The sequence below is a fragment of the Bos indicus genome, chromosome 3, assembly GCF_029378745.1.
Source record: "Bos indicus isolate NIAB-ARS_2022 breed Sahiwal x Tharparkar chromosome 3, NIAB-ARS_B.indTharparkar_mat_pri_1.0, whole genome shotgun sequence".
Lineage (NCBI taxonomy): Eukaryota > Metazoa > Chordata > Mammalia > Artiodactyla > Bovidae > Bos > Bos indicus.
Genome location: NC_091762.1, coordinates 113,557,779 through 113,584,072, shown reverse-complemented (window position 1 = coordinate 113,584,072; position 26,294 = coordinate 113,557,779). Strand labels below are relative to the sequence as shown.

Sequence of the window (26,294 nt, the reverse complement as noted above, 5' to 3'; positions counted from 1 at the left end):
GCAGGGTTGGCCAAGTTCCATAACATGTGTGCACTTCAAAGACAGAAGAGCAGTCATTGAACCTGAAACAGGGAAATACACTCTCACACAGTGTGATAAGCCTAGCATAGGCTAGTTGGCTCCTATTGAGGAAGAGTTCCAAGCTCAAGGCCCACTCTTATGCTGCCAAGTGAAGGCCAAAACACTACATGCATGGGAGTTCCCTGGTGGTCCAGCGGCTAATAATCTGCCTTGTAATGCAAAGGACATGGGCTCAATCCCTGATTGAGAAACTAACATCCCACGTACCATGGGGCAACCAACTTTGTGTACCACAGCGAAGATCCTGCCTGCCACAAGTAAGACCTGATACAGCCAAAAACAAATAAATAAATTTAATAAATATTTTATTACTTATTTATAAATAATTTAATAAAAATAATTTATAAATAAATAAAACTGCTTCCATGAGACTGCCTTTCCCAACACCAAGTTTTATGATTTTTTACATGAAGGCAAGCCACAGTTGGTGCTTTGATGGGCCCCACCTTCCCCTGCACAGAGGTACGAATAAGCAAGAAGCATTCTTGACAGTGAGAGAACTCTACACCATGGGACTTTCATGGAACTTGCAAGAGCAGGTCGCAGGGGACTGAAAACGGAGAGGGCTGTGTTCACCTCAAAGTGCCTGGAACAGGGTGACTTGGAACAACAAAAATGTACTGCCTCCCACTCTGGTATCAGAGTTGAAGGACATGCGCTCATCTTCTCCTGCGAGAACTCCAAAATTACAACTCCCTGCTGAACAACCATCGACAGGAGAATGTTGGACCCCACAAAAAAAAAGGTTCCCCACCTCCAAGGGCAAAGGAGAAGCCGCAATAAGATGTAGGAGGGGCAAAATCACATTTAGAATCAAACCCCATACCCACCAGAGACGCTCGGAGGACTCAGACAAAACCTCGTGTGCAACAGGATGCAGAGACCCCCAGAGACTGAGCCAGATCTGCCTTCGAGTGTTTGAGTGTCTCGTGCAGAGGCACGGGCCAGCAGTGGCCTGCCATGGGGACAGGCACTCTGGCTGCAGCAGACCTGGGTCACCCAGCGTGTGGCATCAACCCTCTTGGAGGAAGTTGCCATTAGCTCCACCATAAAGCCACCGAGCAGACGACCCACAAGCTGCAGAACAATGATACCAAACAAAGTCTCGCACTGTTAAGAAAGCTCTAGGACCCACAACAGATTTCCCAACCTGGGATCTGGCAAAGGGATGAGGACCCCCAGGGAATTTGACTTTAGAGGCCAGTGGGAGACTGAGCCAGACTTGCCTACGAGTGTCCAGGAATGTCCGGTGGAGGCCTGGGAGGACAGTTTGGCCTCAGGCCAAACAAGAGTGAGGGAATACAGCCCCACCCTTCAACAGAAATTGATTAAAGATTTACTGAGCTTAGCCCCGCCCATCGGAACAAGACCCAGTTTCCCCCATCAGTCTCTCCCATCAAGAAACTTCCATAAGTCTTATCCTTATTCATCAGAGGGCAGACAGAATGAAAACCACAATCACAGAAAACTAACCAAACTGATCACATGGACCACAGCCTGTCTAACTCAATGAAACTGTGAGCCATGCCGTCTAGGGCCACCCAAGATGAACAGGTCATGGTGGAGAGGTCGGACAGAATGTGGTCCACTGGAGAAGGGAATGACAAACCACTTCAGTATTCTTGCCTTCAGAACCCCATGAACAGTATGAAAAGGCAAAAAGATAGGACACTGAAAGATGAACTCCCCAGGTTGGTAGGTGCCCAATATGCTACTGGAGAAGAGTGGAGAAATAACTCCAGAAAAATGAAGAAACGGACCCAAAGCGAAAACAATACCCAGTTGTGGATGTGACTGGTGATAGAAGCAAGATCCAATGCTGTAAAGAGCAATATTGCATAGGAACCTGGAATGTTAAGTCCAGGAATCAAGGTAAATCGAAAGTGGTCAAACAGGAGATGGCAAGAGTGAACATCAACACTTCAGGAATCAGCGAACTCAAATGGACTGGAATGGGTGAAATTAATTCAGATGACCATTATATCTACTACTGTTGGCAAGTATCCCTTAGAAGAAATGGAGTAGCCCTCATAGTCAACAAAAGAGTCTGAAATGCAGTACTTCGGTGAAATCTCAAAAACAACAGAATTATCTCTGTTCATTTCCAAGGCAAACTATTCAATATCACAGTAATTCAAGTCTATGCCCTGACCAGTAATGCTGAAGAAGCTGAAGTTGAATGGTTCTATGATGACCTACAACACCTTCTATAACTAATACCAAAAAAGATGTCCTTTTCATTATAGGGGACTGGAATGCAGAAGTAAGAAGTCAAAAGATACCTGGAGAAACAGGCAAGTTTGGCCGTGGAGTACAGAATGAAGCAGGGAAAAGGCTAACAGAGTTTTGCCAAGAGAATGCACTGGTCATAGCAAACACCCTCTTCCAACAACATAAGAGAAGACTCTACACATGGACATCACCAGATGGTCAACACTGAAATCAGATTGATTATATCCTTTGCAGCCAAAGATGGAGAAGCTCTATACAGTCAGCAAAAACAAGATCAGGATCTGACTGTGTCTCAGATCATGAACTCCTTATTGCCAAATTCAGACTGAAATTGAAGAAAGTAGGGAAAACCACTAGAGTATTCAGGTATGACTTAAATCAAATCCCTTATGATCATACAGTGGAAGTGACAAATAGATTCAAGGGATTAGATCTGATAGACAGAGTGCCTGAAGAACTATGGACAGAGGTTCATGACATTGTGCAGGAGGCAGTGATCAAAACCATCCCCAAGAAAAAGGAATGCAAAAAGGCAAAATGGTTGTCCGAAGAGGCCTTACAAGTTAAATTGAGAAAAGAAGAGAAGCAGAAGGCAAAGGTGAAAAGGAAAGATATACCCATGTGAATGCAGAGTTCCAAAGAACAGCGAGGAGAGATAAGAAAGCCTTCCTCAGTGATGAATTCAAAGAAACAGAGGAAAACAATAGAATGGGAAAGACTAGAGATCTCTTCAAGAAAATTAGAGATACAAAGGGAACATTTCATGCAAAGATGGGCACAATAAAGGACAGAAATGGTATGGACCTAACAGAAGCAGAAGATATTAAGTAGAGGTGGCAACATACACAGAAGAACTATACAAAAAGGATCTTCATGACCCAGATAACAAGAATGGTGTGATCACTCACCCAGAGCCAGACAGTATGGAGTCCAAAGTCAAGTGGGCCTTAGGAAGCATCACTACAAACAAAGCTAGTGGAACTTATGGAATTCCAGTTGAGCTATTTCAAATCCTAAAAGTTGATGCTGTGAAAGTGCTGCACTCAATATGCCAGCAAATTTGGAAAACTCAGCAGTGGCCACAAGACTGGAAAAGGTCAGTTTTCATTCCAATCCCTAAGAAAGGCAATGCCAAAGAATATTCAAACTACCACACAATTGCACTCATCTCACACACTAGCAAAGTAATGCTCAAAATTCTCGAAGCCAGGCTTTAACAATATGCCAACCGAAAACTTCCAGGTGTTCAAGTTAGATTTAGAAAAGACAGAGGAACCAGAGATAAAATTGCCAACATCTGTTGGATCATAGAAAAAACAAGAGAGTTCCAAAAAACATCTACTTCTGCTTTACTGACTATGCCAAAGCCTTTGACTGTGTGGATCATAATAAACTGTGGGAAATTCTTAAAGAAATGGGAATACCAGACCTGACCTGCCCCCTGATAAATCTGTATGCAGGTCAAGAAGGAATTGTTAGAACTGGACATGGAACAATGGACTGGTTCCAAATAGGGAAAGGAGTATGTCAAGGCTGTATATTGTCACCCTGCTTATTTAACTTATATGCAGAGTACATCATGAGAAACATTGGGCTGGAAGAAGCACAAGCTGGAATCAAGATTTCCAGGAGAAATATAAATAGCCTCAGATTTGCAGACAACACCACCCTTACAGCAGAAACCGAAGAGGAACTAAAGAGCCTCTTGATGAAAGTGAAAGAGGAGAGTGAAAAAGTTGGCCTAAAACTCATCATTCAAAAAACTAAGATCATGGCATCTGGTCCCATCACTTCATGGCAAATAGATGGGGAAACAGTGGAAACAGTGACAGCCTTTATTTCTTGGGCTCCAAAAATCACTGTAGATGGTGACTGCAGCTGTGAAATTTAAAGATGCTTGCTCCTTGGAAGAAAAGCCATGACCAACCTAGACAGCATATTAAAAAGCAGAGACATTAGTTTGCCGCCAAAGGTCCATCTAGTCAAAGCTATGTTTCTTCGAGTAGTCATGTACGGATGTGAGAGCTGGACAATAAAGAAAGCTGAGCGCCAAAGAATTGATGCTTTTGAACTGTGGTGTTGGAGAAGATTCTTGAGAGTCCCTTGGACATTAAGAAGATCCAACCAGTCCATCCTAAAGAAAACCAGTCCTGAATATTCATTGGAACGACTGATGCTGAAGTTGAAGCTCCAATACTTTGGCCACCTGATGTGAAGAACTGATTTATTGAAAAAGAACCTGATGCTGGGAAAGATTGAAGACAGGAGGAGAAGGGGATGGCAGAGGATGAGATGGTTGGATGGCATCACTGACTCAACGGACATGAGTTTGAGCAAGCTCTGGGAGTTGGTGATGGACAGGGAAGCCTGGTGTGCTGCAGTTCTTGGGGTCAAAAAGAGTCGGACATGACTGAGCGACTGAAGGGCACAGTCCAAATCAAGGTGTCGCAGGGCCACCCTCCCTCCGAAGGCTCTGAAGGGGAACCTCTCCTCGCCTCTTCCAACTGTGGTGTCTGCCTGCAGCTTTGGTCCTCCGTGGCTTATAGATGCATCACTCTTTGCCCATCTTCCCCCGTGTGTCTTTACATTGTCTGCCTTCTGTGCATGTCTGTTGCTGTGACTGAGTCTCTTTTTATAAAGACAGCAGTTGCACTGAGGACTTTCCTGGTGGCTCAGAGGTAAAGAATCTGCCTGCCAATGCAGGAGACCTGGGTTCAATCCCTGAGTTGGGAAGATCCCCCTGGAGGAGGAAATGGCAACTCACTCCAGTATTCCTGCCTGGAGAATTCCATGGACAGAGGAGCCTGGCGGACTTCAGTCCATGAGGTCAAAAATGAGTCAGACACAGCTTAGTGACTCAACAACAACAGCAAGTCATACCTCAGTTAACTTGACTACCTCTGTCAAGACACTGTATCCAAATACGCTCACATTCAGAGCTGTTGAGTGTTAGGATCATCACATTTTTTAAAAAAATTATTATATATATATTTTTGGCTATCCTGGACATATTTTTGGACTGTAGCACACCAGACTCCTCTACCCATGGGACTTCCCAGGCAACAATACCGGAGTGGGTTCCATTCCCTTCTCCAAGGGATCTTCCTGATCCAAGGATAAAAAAATTATTCATTTATTTATTTTTGGCTGTCCTGGGTCTTAGTTGCTACATGCAGGCTTTCTCTAGTTGTGGTGGGTGGGCGGGGCCTCCCCTTCACTGCAGCACGGGCGTCTCCTCGCGATGGCTTCTCTCGTCGTGGCGCAGGGGCTCTAGGCTCACAGGCTTCAGCTGTCGCAGCACATGGGCTCAGTAGTTGTGGTTCTGAGGCTCTAGAGCACAGGTTCACTCCACAGTATGCGGAATCTCCCCAGACCAGGGATCGAACCCTTGTCCCCTGCATTAGCAGGCAGACTCTTATCCACAGCGCCACCAGGGAAGTCCCATAACATATCTTTTTTGAGGTAGCCTCAATCCAACCTATAACCAAGCACCAGCTCTCCACGGGATGTGTGAGCCAGGCTGGGGCTGGAACTTCATCCAAAAGACTGGGGTAGCTACTGAAGTCGGTGTGGCCAAGTATGTGCTTTTTAAGAATCCCTTTTGCAGAGAAGTGGGGAATAATTCAGAGGGGTCAGCCTGGACCCTAGGGGTCCTCCTCAGAGGCTGTTTGTGTGAGGTGAAGGCCTGTATCCCAGTTGAAGTCATCTTGGGGACTGAGTCGATTGAGAGGCAGTACGGGAATTATTCCAGCAGGGGGCGGTCACAGCAAACGTTCAGTTCAGTTCAGGTCAGTCGCTTAGCCGGCTCTGACTGCAACGCCAGGGCTCCCAGAGTTTACTCAAACTAATCATTGAATCGGTGATGCCATCCAGCCATCGCATCCTCTGTCATCTCCTTCTTCTGCTTTCAATCTTTCCCAGCAACAGGGTCTTTTTAAATGAGTCAGCTCTTCGCATCAGGTGGCCAAAGTATTGAAGCTTCAACTTCAGCATCAGTCCTTCCAGTGAACACCCAGGACTGATCTCCTTTAGGATGGACTGGTTGAATCTCCTTGCAGTCCAAAGGACTCTCAAGAATCTTCTCCAACACCGCAATTCAAAAGCATCAATTCTTCGGTGCTCAGCTTTATATATAGTCCAACTCTCCCATCCATACATGACTACTCAAAAAACTATAGCTTTGACTACACGGACCTTTTTTGGCAAAGTAATATCTCTGCTTTTTATTATGCTATCTAGGTTGGTCATAGCTTTTCTTCCAAGGAGTAAACGTATTTTAATTTCATGGCTGCAGTCACCATGTGCAGTGATTTTGGAGCCCAGAAAAATAAAGCCTGTCACAGTTTCCACATCTGTTTGCCATGAAGTGATGGGACCAGATGCCATGATCTTAGTTTTCTGAATGTTGAGCTTTAAGCCAACTTTTTTACTCTCCTCTTTCACTTTCATCAAGAGGCTCTTTAGTTCTTCTTCACTTTCTGCCACAAGGGTGGTGTCATCTGCATATCTGAGGTTATTGATATTTCTCCCAGCAATCTTGATTCCAGCTTGTACTTCCTCCAGCCCAGCATTTCTCATGATGTACTCTGCATATAAGTTAAATAAGCAGGGTGACAATATACAGCTTTGACATACTCCTTTCCCTATTTGGAACCAGTCCATTGTTCCATGTCCAGTTCTAACTCTTGCTTCCTGACCTGCATACAGGTTTCTCAAGAGGTAGGTCAGGTGGCCTGGTATTCCCATCTCTTGAAGAATTTCCCACAGTTTGTTCTGGTCCACACAGTCAAAGGCTTTGGCATAGTCAATAAAGCAGAAATAGATGTTTTTCTGGAACTCTCTTGCTTTTTTGATGATTCAACGATTGTTGGCAATTTGATCTCTGGTTCCTCTGCCTTTTCTAAAACCAGCGTGAACAACTGGAAGTTCACGGTTCACGTATTGTTGAAGCCTGACTTGGAGAATTTTGAGCATTACTTGACTAGTGTGTGAGATGAGTGCAATTGTGTGATAGTTTGAGCATTCTTTGGCATTGCCTTTCTTTGGAATTGGAATGAAAGCTAGCCTTTTCCAGTCCTGTGGCCACTGCTGAGTTTTCCAAATTGCTGGCATATTGAGGGCAGCACTTTCACAGCATCAACTTTTAGGATTTGAAATAGCTCAACTGGAATTCCATACCTTCTACTAGCTTTGTTTGTAGTGATGCTTCCTAAGGCCCACTTGACTTCACATTCCAGGATGTCTGGCTCTAGGTTGGTGATTACACCATCGTGGTTATCTGGGTGATTAAGATATTTTCTGTATAATTCTTCTGTGTATTCTTGCCACCTCTTCTTAATATCTTCTATTTCTGTTAGGTCCATACCATTTCTGTCCTTTATTGAGCCCATCTTTGCATGAAGTGTTTCCTTGATATCTCTAATTTTCTTGAAGAGATCTCTGCTGCTGCTGCTGCTGCTGCTGCTAAGTCGCTTCAGTCATGTCCAACTCTGTGCGACCCCAGAGACAGCAGCCCACCAGGCTCCCCGTCCCTGGGATTCTCCAGGCAAGAACACTGGAGTGGGTTGCCATTTCCTTCTCCAATGCATGAAAGTGAAAAGTGAAAGTGAAGTTGCTCAGTCGTGTCCGACTCTTAGCGACCCCATGTACTGTAGCCCACCAGGCTCCTCCGTCCATGGGATTTTCCAGGCAAGAGTACTGGAGTGGGGTGCCACTGCCTTCTCCGAAGAGATCTCTAGTCTTTCTCATTCTGTTGTTTTTCTCTATTTCTTTGCACTGATCACTGAGGAAGTCTTTCTTATCTCTCCTTGCTATTCTTTGGAACGCTAGATTCAAAGAGTACATCTTTCCTTTGCTTTTTGCTCCTCTTCTTTTCTCAGCTATTTGTAAGGCCTCCTCAGACAACCATTTTGCCTTTTGCATTTCTTTTTCTTGGGAATGATCTTGATCCCTGCCTCTTGTACAATGTCATGAACTTCCGTCAATAGTTCAAAAGGACATCTTTTCAGGCACTCTATCAGATCTAATCCCTTGAATCTATTTGTCACTTCCACTGTATAATCATAAGGGATTTGATTTAGGTCATACTTGAATGCTCTAGTGGTTTTCCCTACTTTCTGCAATTTGAGTCTGAATTTGGCAATAAGGCGTTCATCATCTGAGCCATAATCAGCTCCTGGTCTTGTTTTTCCTGACTGTATAGAGCTTCTCCATCTTTGACTGCAAAGAATATAATCAATCTGATTTCGGTGTTGACCATTTGGTGATGTCCATGTGTAGAGTCTTCTCTTGTGTTGTTGGAAGAGGGTGTTTGCTATGACCAGTGCATTCTCTTGGCAAAATTCTATCAGCCTTTGCCCTGCTTCATTCTGTACTCCAAGGCCAAACTTGCCTGTTACTCCAGGTATTTCTTGACTTCCTACTTTTGCATGCCAGTCCCCTATAATGAAAAGGACATCTTTTGGGGGTGTTAGTTCTAGAAGGTCTTGTAGGTCTTCATAGAACCATTCAACTTCAGCTTCTTCAGCGGTACTGGTCGGGGCATAGACTTGGATTACTGTGATATTGAATAGTTTGCCTTGAAAACGAATAGAGATCATTCTGTCATTTTTGAGATCACATCCAAGTACTGCATTTTGGACTCTTTGTTGACTATGAGGGCTACTCCATTTCTTCTAAGGGATTCTTTCCCATAGTAGTAGATACAATGGTCATCTGAGTTAAATTCACCCATTCCAGTCCATTTAGTTCGCTGATTCCTAAAATGTCAGTGTTCACTCTTGCCATCTCCTGTTTGACCTCTTCCAATTTACCTAGATTCATGGGCCTAACATTCCAGGTTCCTACGGCAGTGCGTAAAGGATGGGCCCAGAGAAGGCAGAGGCAGGGCTGCTGAGGGCATCCTGCATCACCCAAAAAAGGATGGTTTGGATTTGGGAGCTGTGCATAGACAGGGCACTAAAAAGGGTTTCTTAGCTATGGGTGAAATGTTTCAGCCCCTGAACTAGTCCCCCAAACCCATTAAAATGACTGTGAGTATATGATGGGGGCAGGCACATCTTGTCACGTTTAAGGGTTCTCTCCCCCATTCTAGGTGGTGCAGTGGTAAAGAATCCAGCTGCCAGTGCAGAAAATGCAGCTTTGATCCCTGGCTTGGGAAGATCCCCTGGAGTAGGAAATGGCTCTCCACTCCAGTATTCTTACCTGGGAAATCTCATGGACAGAGGAGCTTGGTGGACTACAGTCCATGGAGTCGAAAAAAGTAGGGCACAACTGAGTCCTGCCACCACAACTCCCATTCTAAATTAACTCGGTTGCATTTTGTGTAGACACTAGCGTCATCTGATCTCTGTTGGCACTTCTTGAACTCAGAGGCCCTGGGGAGAGCGGGACCCATGGAGGATGCTGGTACCTTCACAGAGATGGAGGCAGGGCTTGGGAAAAGCAGGGCTATGGGGAGGGAGGAGCATGTCTTCCTGGTGCCTATGAAACACCAGAAGGATATGTCCAAGGTAGTTGGCTTCATGGGTCTGGAGCAGAGGAGGGTCTCAACTGCACAGATGGACTTGGAACCCTCAGCATATGGTGGAGACTGAAGCCAGGGGTGTGCATGAGGTCACCCCCAAAAAAGTCCAAAAATAGAAAAGGACATTTCTCGAGCATGACCCCTGAGAGATGGTGTTCCCCCACTTCCAATCTCATAAACCTAAACATAAAACTATTATATTAAACTTTTTGAAGGAAACATAGGACCAAATCCTCACACCTTGTGCTTAGTCACTCAGTTGTGTCTGACTCTTTGCAACCCCAGGGACTACAGTCTGCCAGGCTCCTCTGTCCATGGGGATTCTCCAGGCAAGAATACTGGAGTGGGTTACCATCAACTTTTTTGAAGGAAACCTAAGACCAAATCTTCACACCTCAGAGTAGGCAAAGATTTCTTAGGACACAAAAGTACAGACTATTAAAAACTCGATTCATCAGACTTTATCAAAAGTCTGCTCTTCGAAAGATACTTATTAAAAAATACAAAAGTGTAGACCAGACACTAGGAGAAAGCATCAGCAAGATATGTATCTGATGAAGGACTTGTATACAGAATGGATAAAGAACACTTGTGACTCAAAAATAAGAAGACAAACACCCCAATAAAAATGAGCAGAAGAGCACAGATGATGAGTACAGATTCACAACCGTGAAGGGACAGTTGTGTGAAAGAAAGGTATGCATGTGATCAAAAAGCACGTGGAAAGATGTTATTGGTCATGAGGAAATGCAAATGAGGAGTTCTCTGGCAGCCCAGCTGTTAGGATTTGTAGCCTTCACAGCTGTGGCCCAGATTCAAACCCTGGTTGGGGAACTAAGATCCTGCCACCCATGCAGCATGGCCAAAATAGGATGGAATGAATGAAGGAGGGAGGGCAGGCAGGAAGGAACACAGAGGATGGGAGGGAGGAAGGAAAGGGAGGAAAGAAGGAAAGAGGGAAATACAAATTAAAACTGGGATGAAATTCCACATTCCCACAAGAGTGGTTAAAATATAAAAAACTGACAATAGCAAGTGTCGCCAAGAGTGGAGGGGCAGGATTATAAAATAGTTTTATATTTTACTACTGCTTTACAAAATAGTTTGGCTGTTTCTCATAAAGTTATACATACACCTACCATATGACCCAGCAATCCTACTCCTAAGTATTTACCCAAGAAATACAAAACAATTTATTCACAAAAACACACATACTCAAATATTCATAGCAGCTTTTTTCCATTCATATTTGTATAATTTTATTCAGATGAAACTCTAGAAAGTGCATTGTAATCTCAGTGATGGATATAGGATCAGGGGTTGCCTAAGGCTTAGGGAAGGTGTCGGTTGACCAGGATAAAAGACAAGGCCAGTTACTGAAGTGACTGATAGCTTTCAATGAACAATGTTGGATTCATGAGCTCCGAAGAAGAAGATTTAGCTTCAGGACCAGGGACCTAATCACTCAAGAGCTTTTGTGTAGCAGAGTTTTATTAAAGTATAAAATGGAACAGAGAAAGCTTCTGACATAGACATCAGAAGGGGGAGAGAGAGTGCTAGGCTTATCAAGGCCTTATATACTTTTTTCAGGCCCACTGCCACAACATACATCTTAAATTAACAAGATTAGAACTAACAATAGAAAGATCTTACCAGACCCACTCCCATAATATACATTTTAAGATGACAGGATTAGGTTCTTGTTAAGGAGATACATGTCCTCAAGCCAGATACATTATTATATTGACTAGGACAAAGCAAAGTAGAGGACAACATTTGTCCTTATCTCCTTGAGAGCCCCAGACCCCGTTCTCCTTCTCAAGGGCTCCAGGCCCCTTTATCCAACTCGGAGACCCTGGACTTCTTATCAACCTACCTAGGAACTGACTTTCTCATGATGAAAGTGTCCCGTGTCTTGACTGTGGTGATAGCTACATGGGTATACACAATTGTTATAACCCAGAAATGTACAAGGGGAAATGGTGCATTTTACCACAGCAAGGGCTTCCCAAGTGGCACAGTGGTAAAGAATCTGCCTGCCAATGCAGGAGACGCAAGAGACACAGGTTCAATCCCTGGAGTGGGAAGTGGCAAACCACTCTAGTATTCTTGCCTGGAAAATTCCATGGGCAGAGGAGCCTGGTGCAAAGACTGAGCACTCACACTACTCTATAATAAGCTACACTATTGCATGTAAATAATACCTCAGTAGCATTAATTTTTTTAAAAAATTGAAAAGATATAATGCAATTGCAAAAGTGTTTAACTTTCCTGAGCTGATGAAGATCAAAATTTACCATGGAAAACATTAACAGAAAAAAACCCCATAGCTAATAGTATTTCTTTCAGATGCCGGTGAATATTTTTAATTTTAAGTTTAAATTTAAAACTATCTATGAGCATCACAGAAGGGGAAAAAAAAGTCCCTAATGGAGAACAAAAGTCAGAGACTTTAAAAACCAAACACTTATAAGCCCCCAAATGATTACCTTAAAAGCTGATGGATTATCCTTTCCTGGGGACATTTATATTTGGAAAACTCAGTGGTGGCCACAGGCCTGGAAAAGGTCAGTTTCATTCCAATCCCAAAGAAAGGCAATGCCAAAGAATGCTCAAACTACTGCACAATTGCACTCATCTCACATGCTAGTAAAGTAATGCTCAAAATTCTCCAAGCCAGGCTTCAGCAATACATGAACCATAAACTTCCAGATGTTCAAGCTGGATTTAGAAAAGGCAGAGCAGCCAGAGATCAAATTGTCAACATCCACTGGATCATCGAAAAAGCAAGAGAGTTCCAGAAAAACATCTATTTCTGCTTTATTGACTATGCCAAAGCCTTTGACTCTGTGGATCACAGTAAACTGTGGAAAATTCTGAAGGAGATGGGAATACCAGACCACCTGCCTTGCCTCTTGAGAAACCTGTATGCAGATCAGGAAGCAACAGTTAGAACTGGACAGGGGACAACAGACTGGTTCCAAATAGGAAAAGGAGTATGTCAAGGCTGTATATTTTCACCCTGCTTATTTAACTTCTATGCAGAGTACATCATGAGAAACGCTGGGCTGGAAGAAGCACAGGCTGGAATCAAGATTGCCGGGAGAAATATCAATAACCTCAGATATGCAGATGACACCACCCTTATGGCAGAAAGTGAAGAAGAACTAAAGAGCCTCTTGATGAAAGTGAAAGAGGAGAGTAAAAAAGTTGGCTTAAAGCTCAACATTCAGAAAACTAAGATCATGGCATCCGGTCCCATCACTTCATGGCAAATAGATGGGGAAAACAGTGGAAACAGTGGCTGACTTTATTTTTCTGGGCTCCAAAATCACTGCAGATGGTGACTGCATCCAGAAATTAAAAGACGCTTACTCCTTGGAAGGAAAGTTATGACCAACCTAGATAGCATATTCAAAAGCAGAGACATCACTTTGTTAACAAAGGTCCGTCTAGTCAAGGCTATGGTTTTTCCAGAGGTCATGTATGTATATGAGAGTTGGACTATAAAGAAAGCTGAGTGCAGAAAAATTGATGCTTTTGAACTGTGGTGTTGGAAAAGACTCTTGAGAGTCCCTTGGACTGCAAGGAGATCCAACCAGTCCATCCTAAAGGAAATCAGTCCTGAATATTCATTGGAAGGACTGATGTTGAAGCTGAAACTTCAATAATTTGGCCGCCTGATGCGAAGAGCTGACTCATTGGAAAAGACCCTTACACTGGGAAAGATTGAGGGCAGGAGGAGAAGGGAATGACAGAGGATGAGACGGTTGGATGGCATCACCGACTCAAAGGACATGGGTTTGGGTGGACTCTGGGAGTTGGTGATGGACAGGGAGGCCTGGTGTGCAGCAGTCCATGAGATGGCAAAGAGTCGGACATGAAGGAGTGATGGAACTGAACTGAAAGGCTGTGGGGAGGAGGGTGTGGGGAGTGACTGCTTAATGAGGAAAAGGTTTCCCTTTGGGGTGATGAAAACATTCTGCAACTAGATAGTGGTGAGGGTGTACAACACTGACGATGTACTAAGTGCCACCGAACCGCACCCTTTAAAACGGTCATTTTTACTATATGTTTATTTCACCAGCAGGGATAAGCTACCCACTCCAGTATTCTTGGGCTTCCCTGGTGGCTCAGACAGTAAAATTATCCTCCTGCATTGCAGGAGACCTGGGTTCAACCCCTGGGTCGGGAAGATCCCCTGGAGAAGGGCACGGCAACCCATTCCAGTATTCTTGCCTAGAGAATCCCCATGGACAGAGGAGCCTGGAGGGCTACAGTCCATGGGGCTGCACAGAGTCGGACACGACTGAGTGACTAAGCACAGCAAAGATGAAATATGCTTCCCTGGTGCCTCAGTGGTAAAGGATCCACCTGCCAGTGCTAGAGACCTGGATTTGATCCCTGGATGGGAAAGATTCCCTGGAGAAGGGTATGGCAACCCACTCCAGTATTCTTATCTGGAGAATCCCATGGACGGAGGAGCTTGGGGGGCTACAGTCCATGTAGTCTCAGAGTCAAACACTATTTGGAGACTGAACAACAAACAACCAAGGTGAAACCTATAGTTACCATACAACCCAGCAATTCTTCTCCTGCGTATATACCCAAGAGAAGTGAAAGCACATGTCCACACAAAACTTGTGATCAAATGTTCGCAGCAACAGTATTCATAAGAGCCAAAAAGTAAAATAAGGCAGAGGTCTGACAAGTACACACACAGACTACAGTGTATCGGGGTCCAACCCAAGCCTCCTGCATTGCAGACTCTTTACCATCTGACCCACCAGAGAAGCCCTAGAACAAAATATTATTCTGCAGTAAGAAGTAATGCCACAGCATGGATGGACCTGGAGGATGTGCTGTGTGAAAAAAAATCAACCACATAATCATATTACATATTCCATTTGTATTAAATGATCAGAATAAACAGATCCATGGAGACAGAAAAGGACGGTTGCCAAGGGCTAGGGAGAGGGGAGATTGAGGAATGGCTGTTGATGCTAAAGAGTATTCTGAGGACTTCTTGGAGGTCCACTGGTTAAGACCACTGTTTGATGCAAAGGGGAGCTGGTTCAATTCCTGGTTGAGGAGCTAAGATCCCATATGTCTTGCAGCCAAAAAACCCAAACATAAAATAGAAACGACATCATAACAAGTTGTATAAAAGACTTTAAAAACGGTTCACATCAAAAAAAAAAAAAGGCTGTATTCTGAGGGTGATTGAAAACATTCTAAGATTAGCTGGGCTGATGGTTGCACAAATCTACAAATGTACTCCAAATCCATCAAATTGTAAATTTTAAAGAGGACTTGTATGGCTTAGGGCTTCCCTGGTGGCTCAGCTGGTAAAGAATCCGCCTACAATATGGGAGACTGGATTCGATCCCTTTGTTGGGAAGATCCCCTGGAGAAGGGAAAGGCTACCCATCCCAGTATCCTGGCCTGGAGAATTCCATGGACTGTATAGTCCATGGGGTCACAAGGAGTTGGACACAACTGAGCGACTTTCACACTGTATGGCTTATAAATTACAACTCAGTAACTTTTCTTTTTTAAACCCACTTTATCTTTCTCCTAGAATTATCTAAATTACTAGCCAACCAAGTTTCTTATATTTCAGACATTCCCACTGAATGCTTTCTTTTTTAACCCTGACTCATTCTAGTACTTAGCCACTCCTTAGAAATTACTTATTAACATAAACAGTGATGTCAAAATTACTGCATGTCTGTTAATCTCTGAGATAACTAAGCATAAAGATAAACACAGAATTTTGAAAGAGAACCAACCTGCTGAAGGCACTGTAGACATTGGCTCAAGTCTTAGATTTTTAAAATTGCCTGTTAAGAATGACTTGGCGTTTTGGAGTTTTTGTTCCCTTGACTTGCCTAAAAGTTAATCCTCAGTTCAACCTGCAAGCCCGAGTGAGTATTACTTGTAGAGACCCCTGTCAGGAGACAAGATGAGTTCAGAGGGTGAGCAGAGCACCTTTTCCACCCCCTCACCACCTAGCGGGGGGTCCTGTGGGAAGAAGTCACTGATGCTCACTTGGAATTTGTTCAGATCAGTGTCTCTCAGCTTCAGCACTTATACTGTTCTGGGCTCAGATGATTCTTTGTTGGGAGAGGGTGGATGGGTATACTTCTTGTGCTTTGTGGGATTTCTAATAGCAACCCTGGCCTTTTCCTAGCAGATGACGATGGTGGTGGTTTACTCGCTCAGTCATGGCCAACTCTGTGCCCCCATGGACTGTAGCCCACCAGGCTCCTCTGTCCACGGGATTCTCCAGGCGAGGATACTGGAGTGGGTTGCCATTTCCTTCTCCAGGGCATCTTCCCGACCCAGGGACTGAACCCTCATCTCCTGTGTCTCCTGCACCGTAGGTGGATTCTTTACCCACTGAGCCATTAGGGAAGCCTATGTTATCCCCCAATTATGACCCTACAGAATGCCTCCAGACATTGCTCCCTGGGGGACAAAATCACCCCTGTTTGAGAACCACTATCTAAATGACTCCAGAACACAAGAGGAGAAAATTTAGGAACAGAAAACTAGTCCAAGAGAAATTGGAATCTGGTTTTCTGCGGGGGAAATGCTCTCCAAAGAATGTGGCAAGAGGGACTTCCCTGGCAGTCCAGTGATGAAGACTTGGCACTTCCACTGCCAGGGAGGCATAGGCTCAATCCCTGGTTGGACTGAAAGTTTCATCCTGCACTGAGTCAAGGGCCTGGGAAGGCAGGGATGGGGGCCACAGCTTCCTTTGGTGATCTACAAAGTGCTGTAACGTACTGCCCATTCGACCAACCCTCAAATAACCCTGTGAGGGGGTGAGGCAGACCTGGTCAGGCCCATTTCAACTGGGGAAGCCAAAGTTCATAGCCACAAGACCAGGAGAAAGCTGGCCAGATACACTGATTTGTCCTTTGGTTACTTTCTTTCCTCCATGAGGCTGAGCCTTTCCAACTCCTGCCTAATTAGAAAAAAAGAGGGCTGGACCTCAGGGTGGGAGAAGCCAAGAAGTGGGTTCTCATCACGCCTCTGCTCCTGGCTGCAGCCTGTGACCTCGGGCAGCTCCCTCAGCTCTCCTCAAGGCATCCATTTTCCTTTTTACGAGTTGGATGACCTCCTGTCTCTGGCCCCCTTCCTGTTATTCCAGCCTAAAGTCACTCTCTCATATTTGAGTTGCACTGACTGGTTTCTAGATTCTCCCGTGAACTGAGTCTCACCCACTCAACCCCATGGCTACCTGACTGTTCCCATTTCACAGATGGAGATATGAACACCCAGAGGTAAGCCACTTGCCTCTACCACACAGCCTGTTCAAATCCCAGTCTTACAGCTCTTGTCTTACTGAGGTCATGGGGACTAGGGAGGAAGGCTTGGTGCCAGTGGGGGAGGGCAGACTGGGCCCTCCCCTCCATAATTATGGGCTAGGGCCAAGCGTTCCTTCCCTCCTTCCCCCATGATGAGCAAGGTGGGCAGAGAAGATGTGTTGAGCCCAGAGCCTGAGATCTGGCCAAGACTTGCCTCCATGATCTGTACAACCAAATACGAATAGAAACCTGTCCTTTCCAAGCTCTTTTCCTGTCCTTCCCTGGAGAAGGGAAAGGTTACCCACTCCAGTATTCCAGCCTGGAGAATTCCATGGACTGTATAGTCCATAAGGTAGCAAAGAGTCAGACATGACTGAGCAACTTTCACTTTTCCCAGCTCTCAGCATCTCTCTGAATTGCAAGTGGAAGACACTAGGATTGCTCTCCTTTGTTCTAAGAAAACACGTCGGTGGCTTTTATTTATTTTGGTTGCGCGGGATCTTAGTTTCAGCATGCATGTGGGATCTAGTTCCCTGGCCAGGGATTGTACCCACAACTCCTGCATCACACCAGGAGTGCAGAGTCTTACCCACTGGACCACCGAGGGAAGTCCCTCCCATGGCCCTTCTAATAATGAAGTGTAAGGCTAAAGTCTTCTCTAAGATGGAGACATTTGACCTGAACCTCCCAAAAGGAAAAGACGTTAGCCATGGTAGACTGGTCTCAGCTAAGAAGCATGAAGAAACAACAGAGAGAGTGTTCCAGAAGGTGGTCGGGATCAGAATCCCCGTGAGCAGAGGGGAAGGCACCCGAGGAAACGTTCCAGCAGCAGAACTACTCTGGGGCCAGGTGTCGAGGTGCACAAGGGTGGAGCTGAGGCCCTGGGCAGGCACAGGACACATGGCTTCTGAACACGTGGGGCTGCCCCCTTGCCCAGGCTCTGAGGGCTTCCCTACGGGAACCACCTGCCAGACGACCGCGGGCTTCTCTGAAGCATCTTGGCAGAAACAAAGGGGAAGCCCTCAGAGGTGGCTGAGTCACTCCTTGGGCAGAGGAGGCCCTAGGGGTTGTGGTCAGAGTCACACCAACGTGGGCAATTGGGGAGGGGAATCCCCTGCTCTCTCATGTGGTGAGGCTGGGGCCCCCCAGTTACCCTGAGCCCTTTCCTAGATCATGGATTGTTGAGCTTTATGCAAGGAATGATCAGCCGGCTCTGGTTTGCAAAAGACTTGGCCCCTTTTTGAAAGCAATACAGGAGTATTTATTTTCAGCTAGGCCAACAGCTACCTATAAAACATGCTTGCTGATTTGATAAGCAAGTGTAATGTAGTTATTTATTCATTTGAATTCTTGCATTATTTCTGAAGTCAAGTGTGTTTTCAAAATTTTATTGGCCATTTGTGTGGTATTTTTGTATTGTTTGATCACATTACTCACCTGCTAAGGAGAGTTTGGGTTTTGTTTTTTTTTTAATATTTTGTATTTATTTATTACTTCTGGCTGTACTAGGTCTTCAATTCTGTGAGCAGGCTTTCTTTAGTTGCGGAGAGTGGGGGCTCCTCGCTAGTTGCTGTGCGTGAGCTCCTCGTCACAGTGACCTGTCCTGTTGCAGAGCATGGCACTAGAGACAGTGGGCTCCATAGTTGAAGCACATGGGCTTAGTCGCCCCATGGCATGTGGAACCTTCCCCGACCGGGGATCAAACCCATGTCCCCTGCATTGCAAGGCAGATTCTTAACCACAGGACCACCAGGGAAATCGTAGAGTTTTTAAATTTATTTTTAGCTATAAATCAGGCCTTTATTCTTTCTGATCTACACGTACCTTCTTTTTTAAATAATTTATTTAGATGAAGTCACCTAACAAAACTAACCATTTAAAGAAAACAGTTCTCTGCAATTAAGTACATTCACAAGGTCGTGTGGCCACCAGTGCTACAGACTTCCAAAACAACACTCCACAGTGCACATTTTTGTATGGCGTTGAAATGGTTTGATCATTTGTCAAAAGAAACTCCATTTTGATTTCTGGGCACAATAAAGGACAGAAATGGTATGGATCTAACAGAAGCTGAAGATATTAAGAAGAGGTGGCAAGAATACACAGAAGAACTATACAAAAAAGATCTTCTCGACCCAGATAATCATGATGGTGTGATCACTGACCTAGAGCCAGACATCCTGGAATGTGAAGTTCAGTGGGCCTTAGGAAGCATCACTACAAACAAAGATGGTGGAGGTGATGGAACTCCAGTTGAGCTATTTCAAATCCTGAAAGATGATGCTGCGAAAGTGCTGCACTCAATATGCCAGCAAATTTGGAAAACTCAGCAGTGGCCACAGGACTGGAAAAGGTCAGTTTTCATTATAATTCAAAAGGAAGGCAATGCCAAAGAATGTTTAAACTACCACATAATTGCACTCATCTCACACGCTAATAAAATAATCCTCAAAATTCTCCAAGCCAGGCTTCAACAGTACGAGAATGGTGAACTTCCAGATGTAATTAAAGCTGGATTTAGAAAAGGCAGAGGAACCAGAGATGAAATTGCCAACATCCGTTGGATCATCAAAAAGACAAGAAAGTTCCAGAAAAACATCTACTTCTGCTTTATTGACTATGCCAAAGCCTTTGACTGTGTTCTGTTCAGTTCAGTTCAGTCGTTCAGTCCGACTCTCTGTGACCCCATGAACCACAGCATGCCAGGCCTCCCTGTCCATTACCAACTCCCGGAGTCCACCCAAACCCATGTCCATCGAGTCGGTGATGCCATCCAACCATCTCACCCTCTGTCGTCCCCTTTTCCTCCTGCCCTCAATCTTTCCCAGCATCAGGGTCTTTTCAAATGAGTCAGCTCTTCGCATCAGGTGGCCAAAGTATTGGAGTTTCAGCTTCAATATCAGTCCTTCCAATGAACACCCAGGACTGATCTCCTTTAGCATGGACTAGTTGGATCTCCTTGCAGTCCAAGGGACTCTCAAAAGTCTTCTCCAACACCACAGTTCAAAAACATCAATTCTTCAGTGCTAAGCTTTCTTTATAGTCCAACTCTCACATCCATACGTGACTATTGGAAAAACCATAGCCTTGACTAGACGGATCTTTGTTGGCAAAGTAATGTCTCTGCTTTTTAATATGCTGTCTAGGTTGGTCATAACTTTCCTTCCAAGGAGTAAGTGTCTTTTAATTTCATGGCTGCAGTCACCATCTGCAGTGATTTTGGAGCCAAAAACAGAAGACCTGCTTCTGTTAGGTCCATACCATTTCTGTCCTTTATTGAGCCCATCTTCACATCTTTGACTCTGTTGATCACAGTAAACTGTGGAAAATTCTGAAAGAGATGGGAATACCAGACCACCTGACCTGCCTCTTGAGAAACCTGTATGAAGGTCAGGAAGCAACGTTTAGAACTGGACATGGAACAACAGACAGGTTCCAAATAGGGAAAGGAGTACGTCAAGGCTGTATATTGTCACCCTGCTCATTTAACTTATATGCAGAGGACATCATGAGAAACGCTGGGCTGGATGAAGCACAAACTGGAATCTAGATTGCTGGGAGAAATATCAATAACCTCAGATATGCAGATGACACCACCCGTATGGCAGAAAGTGAAGAACTAAAGAGCCTCTTGATGAAAGTGAAAGAGGAGAGTAAAAAAGTTGGCTTAAAGCTCAACATTCAGAAAACTAAGATCATGGCATCCGGTCCCATCACTTCATGGTAAATAGATGGGGAAACAGTGGAAACAGTGTCAGAATTTATTTTTCTGGGCTCCAAAATCACTGCAGATGGTGACTGCAGCCATGAAATTAAAAGACGCTTACTCCTTGGAAGGAAAGTGATGACCAATCTAGATAGCATATTCAAAAGCAGAGACATTACTTGGCCAACAAAGGTCCATCTAGTCAAAACTATGGTTTTTCCACTGGTCATATATGGATGTGAGAGTTGGACTATAAAGAAAGCTGAGCACCGAAGAATTGATGCTTTGAACTGTGGTGTTGACGAAGACTCTTGAGAGTCTCTTGGACAACAAGGAGTTCCAACCAGTCCATCCTAAAGAAAATCAGTCCTGAATATTCACTGGAAGATGAATGAATTAATGGATCATTCATGGAATGTGAATGAATCAGCTTCACTGATGCTGAGGCTGAAACTCCAATACTCTGGCCACCTGATTCGATAACTGACTCATTGGAAAAGACCCTGATGCTGGGAAAGATTGAAGGCAGGAGGAGAAGGGGATAACAGAGGATGAGATGTTTGGATGGCATCACCCACTTAATGGACGTGAGTTGAGTAATCTCCGGGAGTTGGCGATGGGCAGGGAGACCTGGAGTTGCAGTCCATGGGGTCCCAAAGAGTCGGACGCAACTGAGCAACTGAACTGGGCTGAACCGAACTGAACCTCCAGTAATTTACAAACATAAGTTGATAATTATGTATTGTAGTACAGAATGTTCTCTATTGTTAAATGGGATTGCAATTCACACATAAATGTAAGTCAAGCACCAGGTAAAGATTCACGGGGCTCAGAAAGTACATCCACTATAATCTGGTTTTTTAATATCTAAATACAACTCTTTTTTTTTTTTTTCAAAAATAAAATGATAGGTATCAAGGTAACAAAAACGCTATTTTCTTCCCTTCTTATGCCAAATGTTTCTTCGTACATTTTTGCTTATTAATGTCTTAATTAAAATTTCTTAGAACCCATAATTTCTAGTTCATGCTCTGTGCTTCCTGAAACGAGTCTAGTTAAGCTCATCAGCCCCTGCCCTGTTCCCATAGCTGCTGCCAACTGTCTAGCATGTTAAAGTAATCAGCAGATGTTCAAGAAGGGTGGTGAGGGCCTTTGGGATTTATTTCAGGGTTTCTTTCTGAGGAAAAAAAAAATCACTTTACAAGAGAATTCCGGTGTGAACAAGTGATTGGAAGTCTTTCAAAGTTGTAAATATTAAAGCAAAACCAAACAATCTCACGAAACTCACAAGTTTTTATTTTCCAGAGTAGCTCTGGGCCCTCTTCCACACATGTCAAGAGGGCATCTAGGGACACTTGCCTTAGGTCAGAGGTCAACACACCTTTTCTGTAAAGAGTCAGATAGTAAATATGCAGGCTCAGCATACCCCACACATTGCTGTCACACACTCTTTGTTGTGGTTTATAACATGCCTTCAGAAAAAAAATGTAGAACCATTCTTAGCTCTGGGCAGATTCTGTCCAGTAGCTATCCTGTGCTGACTCCTGGTTTAGGGTCCAAGGAAAAGGCAGTGCACAGAGATGGGAGAATGTACTTCTTTTTTTTTTTACTTTTTATTTTAAATTTCAGTATAGCCAATTTAAAATGTTGTGGTAGTTTCAGGCGGACAGCAAAGGGACTCAGCCACAGGAAGAAGGTATTCGGACCTGGGCCAGCATGGACAGAGGAGCCCGGCAAGTTACAGACCATGGGGTGGCAAAGAGTCAGACATGACTTACCAACTAAACAACAGCAACAAACAAGCCTCTTAGCTCTGTGTCCTCTTGATCCAGCTTCACCTGTTCCCTCAACAGACAAGTAGAGGATTTGGACTGGAAACTTCTCAGGCTCATTCGAGGATTCTGTGAGTGCCCCCAGATAACCTTGCTCAAGATATCTCCTGCTGTTGCCATGAACCACCCCTGTGTTCCTTCCAGGCCACAGCATCATTCAAAACCTCAGCCTGTCCTCTCCTCCTCAGGCAGCACTCCCTGGAGCCAAATGCTCGAGGGAAGACAGAACACGAAAGAACCACGTCTCCCCAGGAAGACACGGGGCCACCCAAAAGAAAGCCAGCCACTCACCTGAGACAGGACGCCCTGTTTCTTGCAGCTGGACCCTCCGATGAGGACTGTGTTGGGCATGACTGGTCTGGGATACTCGAACACAAAGTCGTATCTTAACAGCCAAATGGAGGCCTTCCGATACAAGGCCGGCAAGTGCACCTGTCTCCCAAGGACTTCCCCTGCCAGGTCTTCGTACTTGGAATACAGCGCGTAGAGCAGAATGTTCTCCAGGTAGTTCACCAGGAAATTGCCCACCCTTTGGAGGAAGGTCATGTGGTCTGAGAACTGAGTGTAGTACCTGGGGACGTAGGACAAGGGGCTCGGAGTCCTGGTGAAAGTGTTCTCCAGGGCACAGGGGAAGCCCCTGAAGAGATACACGGAGGGCAGGTTCAGGTACTCGGCCAGGATCACCCCGCAAGGTAAGGCCGGGTCTGTGAACAGGGCGTCGAACTTGTTCTCCCGGAGGAAGCGCAGGGTGTCTGAGTGCCTCAGGAGACTCTGGCAGTTGAGAAAGTACATATTGATGACAATCATGTTGTTCCTATACTCCACCACAGGGGCAGTCACCAACCAGCGTGGAGAAAAGTGGTGTTTCCCGAAGGAGCGGTAACGGGCTTCCAGCTCCTCCTGGTTGAACGGCACTGGGTGGATTTTCCTTGTGTAGTGCTTGGACTCTTGGAGGAGCAGGTTGACTTCAGGCACCACCACCACGATCTCATGCCCTTTCTCACTGAGATGCTCAACGATGTCCTTCATGCTGAGCCAGTGGCTTCCATCCTGAGGGACCACCAGCAGCCTGTCCCCCAGGGTGAAGCCCCAAAGTGCTAAGAAGAAAACCGCCACGGAAACTCTCCAAAGAAGGCAAGCCATGCTACAGGAGAATTGGCAGGTAGCAACAAGAATAATTTACAGGCTCCAAACTGCCAAGCTCTAGGAGAATTTTTTTTTCTTCAACAAATCCCTGCCCTTCACAGACCCAGCCTACCTCGCCTTGCCCTGAACTGCCCTATTACATGAAGGAATCTAAATTAATGTTTAACCACTTTCAAGCACATGGCTAACTTGCAATGACCAGGCCCCTTACCAGCGTTCACCTGAGCCTCTCGATTTATTTTTGTTTTTCTCTGCATCCCTAAAAATGGGTCTGTCCCACTCCCACTGGGGGACATCTCGGAAGGTTCCGGGGGCTAGCTTCAGCCCTCCATCCTGAGCAGTCCACACCCTGGATTCTGCAGCATCCGTGACCATGTCCATGGACAAATATTTATCAAGGCTTCCCCACTTGTCAACCTTTCTCATTCCCAAATGCAAGGTGAACAGATGCCAAGTTTAGGCATCTGAACAACACAGCAGAGCTGGTCACTCCAAATCCTGGTTACCTGGTTACCACAGCGACGGCTGGATTCAAGGGGGCACGCAGAAAGCTACCCTGGCACGGAGTCTGACCTTCCTCCCACCCCACTTCTCCTGGTCTCACCACTGTGCCTGGGGGCTCTCTTTTATACCAGAAGACAAAAAGAATCTCAACAAAGGGCTTCCCTGGTGGCTCCATAGTCAAGCGTCCACCTGCCAGTACAGGAGACCGGGGTTTGATCCCTGGCCCGGGAAGATCCCACATCCCACATCCCACAACTACTGAAGCCTTCATGCCCTAGAGTGCACACTCTGCAACAAGAGAAACCTCCATGATGAGAAGCCGGCGGAACACTAGAGAGTCGCCCCCGCCTGCCACAACTGGAGATAAAAAGCCCCGCAGCAACGAACACAGCAGCACAGCCAAAAATAAATAAATTAAACTATTTTTAAAAATAATCCCAACAGATACGTGCTCAAAGACCACAACGTCCACTCAGACTGTGGTTAAAAACAGAAATTCTAAAGTCTGTAGCCTCCCCTTCCTCACCCTCCTCCGACCCCAGCAGCACAACCCACTGCTCTGCACCTGAATTGCCGCATCTGCCACAGAGGGTTCCATCTAGAATTAGTGAGTTAATCTGCTAATCCGAGAGTGTGGGCACCAGGGCAGGTCCCTCAGAGGGGCTTCCTCTGGCTCTGATCAGGCAGCCGGGTTCTGTGTGGATGAACCGAAAAGCCCTCTGCTGGGCAAAAGCAAATCCTCAGATTGTCTCAAGGGGGACTTCCCTAGTGGTGCAGGAGTTGGGAGTCTGCCTGGCAATGCAGGGATGTGGGCCTGAGCCCTGGTCTGGGAACTAGGATCCCAAATAACTTTGTTGTTATTGCTGCTCAGTTGCTAAGTTTTGTCCTACCCTCTGCGACTTCACAGACTGTAGCACATCAGGCTCCTCTGTCCTCTACTATCTCCCGGATCTTGCTAAAATTCATGTCCATTGAGTCAGTGATGCCATCCAACCATCTCATCCTCTGCTGCCCCCTTCTTCTGCCTTCAATCTTTCCTTGCATCAGGGTCTTTTCTAATGAGTTGGCTCTTTCCATCAGGGGGCCAAAGTACTGGAGCTTCAGCATCAGTCCTTCCAGTGAATATTCAGGACTGATTTTCTTTAGGATTGACTGGTTTGATCTCCTTGCAGTCCAAGGGACTCTCAAGAGTCTTCTCCAGCACCACGATTCAAAAGCAGAATTCTTTGGCACTCAGACTTCTTTATGGCCCAACTCTCACATCTATACATGACTACTAGGAAAACCACAGCTTTGGCTAGACAAATCTTTGTCGGCAAAGTGATGCTTCTGCTTTTTAATACGCTGTCTAGGTTTGTCCAGATGGCATGCCATGGAGCAACTGGGCCTGCGTGCCACAACTAGAGAGTGTGTGCAACAAAGATCATGGATTCTGTAACTAAGACCCAAGGCAGCCTAATAACTAACTAATTTTAAGATAAAATCTCAAGGAGTGAAAGTTCTAAGTTGTGCACTGCGAATGGAAAGAGGATAGGAGGAGTAAAAGAGGCAGGAGAGAAAGTGGAAAAATGTAAAAGGGGAGAGAATGTAGAAATATAAAACAAAGGGAAAGCAGCAGGTGACAGGGATTTGATGGTGACTCAACCAGCCAGGATTTGAAACAAAAATATGTCTCTAGCATTGGATCCCAGACACCGCAGAACACTTTCTTGGCTTAGAAAGCAATTTCCCATTGGCTTAGGGAATTTCCCACCAATGAGGGCCCCTGAAGCAAAGACTGCACAGTGGGTGGCCTAAACTGCAGAAATTTACTACCAGGGTTCTGGAGACTGAATGCCTGAGATCAAGGCATGGGCCAGGTGGATTTCTTCTGGAGGCTTTCAGGAATGGTCTGCTCCAGGTTCCCTTCTAACCTCTGATGACTTACCCTTTTTTATAAGGACATTGCTGTT

The 26,294-nt window shown here is 45.2% G+C and overlaps 1 protein-coding gene across 1 annotated transcript in view; it reads right to left on the bottom strand.

Moving 5' to 3' along the window:
- The window catches only part of LOC109556548 (UDP-glucuronosyltransferase 1A1-like), a 118,611-nt gene extending 94,729 nt beyond the window's left edge, over nt 1-23,882 (bottom strand). Inside the window, exon 1 of the mRNA XM_070786924.1 lies at nt 22,984-23,882. Within this exon, the coding sequence (XP_070643025.1) occupies nt 22,984-23,835 (852 nt within the window). The 5' untranslated portion in view covers nt 23,836-23,882. The remainder of the gene's footprint in view (nt 1-22,983) is intronic.
- Between the last annotated feature and the right edge of the window lie 2,412 nt (nt 23,883-26,294).